We start from the raw sequence: 1873 nt of genomic DNA on the forward strand, positions 1-1873 counted from the left end.
ACTCCCTGTTTTCATTTAGCAAAAGCAAAGAGGAAAATGAGTTGAGCCACATGAATTTCTGAGGCATTTACCAGTCTAGACATACTATGGAGATCACAGACAACAATCCTTAAAATCAATTTTATGTCTGCATGTATCTAAGTTACAATTCATTTGTACAGCCATGGTATTTTATAATGGAACTTATACTGGATTAAAAGGCACAAGAGAGATTCAACCACCATTTTAATGGACAGAGGAAAAACAGCTGTTTTCAACCTTGAGATGTTCAGTGGCAGATTTGCTTATTTCCTTCCTTATGTCGTCAGTCCCACTTGGAAGTTTTTCTCCTCATATATTTGGACCCCTCACTGTCAACAGCTTCGTAGAGATCCTTTTTATTCTCTACCGTAGCATGCAAATAACCAAGGTAGGCCACGCAGAGGGTAATTGCTACGAGTCCAAATGCCATCACAGGTTTGTTCTGACAAAAAAAAAAAACAAACAAAAAACAGTATGTATTTTTAGTCAAGATACTCTTCATTCATCACAAACATCACATTCTTCAACCTTAGCTTACAAAGTGAAGAGTAAACTATTGCCATATCTGAGGAATTCAGCATTGCTTTTCCTTTAGACCGACTTAGGTGACTTTTATGATAAACTGCAAGAAGAGAGACACAATTTTCTGGAAGCAAAATAAATTCTCCATAAGAAAGAGGTCTCTCAATTCCCAGAGGCACTGGCCTGTGTCTTTCATAGGTCACAAATGCTGTTTGAGCACTGGAATAGGCTCCCCAGGGAGGTGGTTGAATCGCCATCCCTGGATGTGTTTAAGAGCCGTTTGGATGTGGTGCTCAGGGATATGATATAGCAGAGGGTTGTTAGAGTTAGGGTACTATGGTTAGGCTGTGTTTGGACTTGATGATCTTCGAGGTCTTTTTCAACCTGGGTAATTCTATGATTCTATGATCACTTATCATCACTGCAAGATCTACCTTCATTATGTCCACAAGGTTTCATCTCATCTTACTGACACCACTGGATTATGCAAGTGTAAATAAAGGCAGAACACCATCAATTTAATTATAACAGCAAATGCTGTAGCAAAGAATATTGGCCAATACCCTTAAATCACATTGCTATCCCTTACACAAGCCTTTTTAAAGTGCTCTGCCATGTCACCATCTGTCATTAAGTTAAAAAACCAAAAACCCCCCACAGGAGAAATAGATGAATATTGCCTCTTTTTATAATACTTTTATATTAACTTTTGAGGTATTTTTACAATGCATTCTGAGTGCTAAGCTTGTATTTTATGATTTGGGCTGTTTCAAATACGAAAGAAAAACCTGCCATTATTTCTTTAAAGCAAACGTGCCTCCAAACATATTTAGTTTCTCTCAGCAAGAGCCTCTTACGGGTTTAATGAACAGCTCCGGGTTCACAGCTCGGAACAGAGTGGTCGTTCGGGCACCTCTCAGTCCTGGGTTTCTCTCACCGGGTGTTTCATTTTCACTCGGAGTTTTGCTGGCAGACATTTCAGCTGACGGTGAACACTTCCTAAAAACAAAATTATATATATATATATATATATATATATATATATATATATGAAAAATGAACTGAAAGAACTACATTCACAGTGCATGTGTTCAGCTTTTCTTCTTCCAACACAGCCTTCAGTCAGCGCATGCACTACCGACTGACTTGGCTGTTACTTAACATCTCCAGCTGAAGCACGCTGACTTTCAATCAAATCTGATTAACTTTCAGCCAGACTTTGCATCCTAAAACACTGTTCAAGGCACTCATATTGCTGACGTGCGTCTGTATTTATACTGACCGTAGGGAAACGCTTCTCCCACCACCGCCTGAAAAAGAAACCCACCCC

The 1873-nt window shown here is 39.1% G+C and overlaps 1 protein-coding gene across 1 annotated transcript; it reads right to left on the bottom strand.

Moving 5' to 3' along the window:
- Nucleotides 1–106: 106 nt before the first annotated feature.
- SMIM8 (small integral membrane protein 8) lies at nucleotides 107–1873 on the bottom strand. Its single transcript, XM_085543723.1, has 3 exons — nucleotides 1826–1873; nucleotides 1401–1542; nucleotides 107–463 (listed from the first exon to the last, which is right to left on the bottom strand). The coding sequence occupies exons 2-3, from the start codon at nucleotides 1518–1520 to the stop codon at nucleotides 305–307; spliced, it is 279 nt and encodes a 92-aa protein (XP_085399849.1). The 5' UTR covers nucleotides 1521–1542; nucleotides 1826–1873; the 3' UTR covers nucleotides 107–304.

This window comes from Coturnix japonica, chromosome 3 (genome assembly GCF_054131305.1).
Source record: "Coturnix japonica strain WE chromosome 3, WE-NBRP24, whole genome shotgun sequence".
Taxonomy (NCBI): Eukaryota; Metazoa; Chordata; class Aves; order Galliformes; family Phasianidae; genus Coturnix; species Coturnix japonica.

Coding starts and splice junctions, on each gene's coding strand:
- SMIM8 (XM_085543723.1), bottom strand. CDS start 1,520: ATGTCTGCCAGCAAAACTCCGAGTGAAAATGAAACACCCGGTGAGAGA. Junction 464..1,400: donor CGGAGCTGTTCATTAAACCC/GTAAGAGGCTCT, acceptor TTTTTTTGTCAG/AACAAACCTGTGATGGCATT.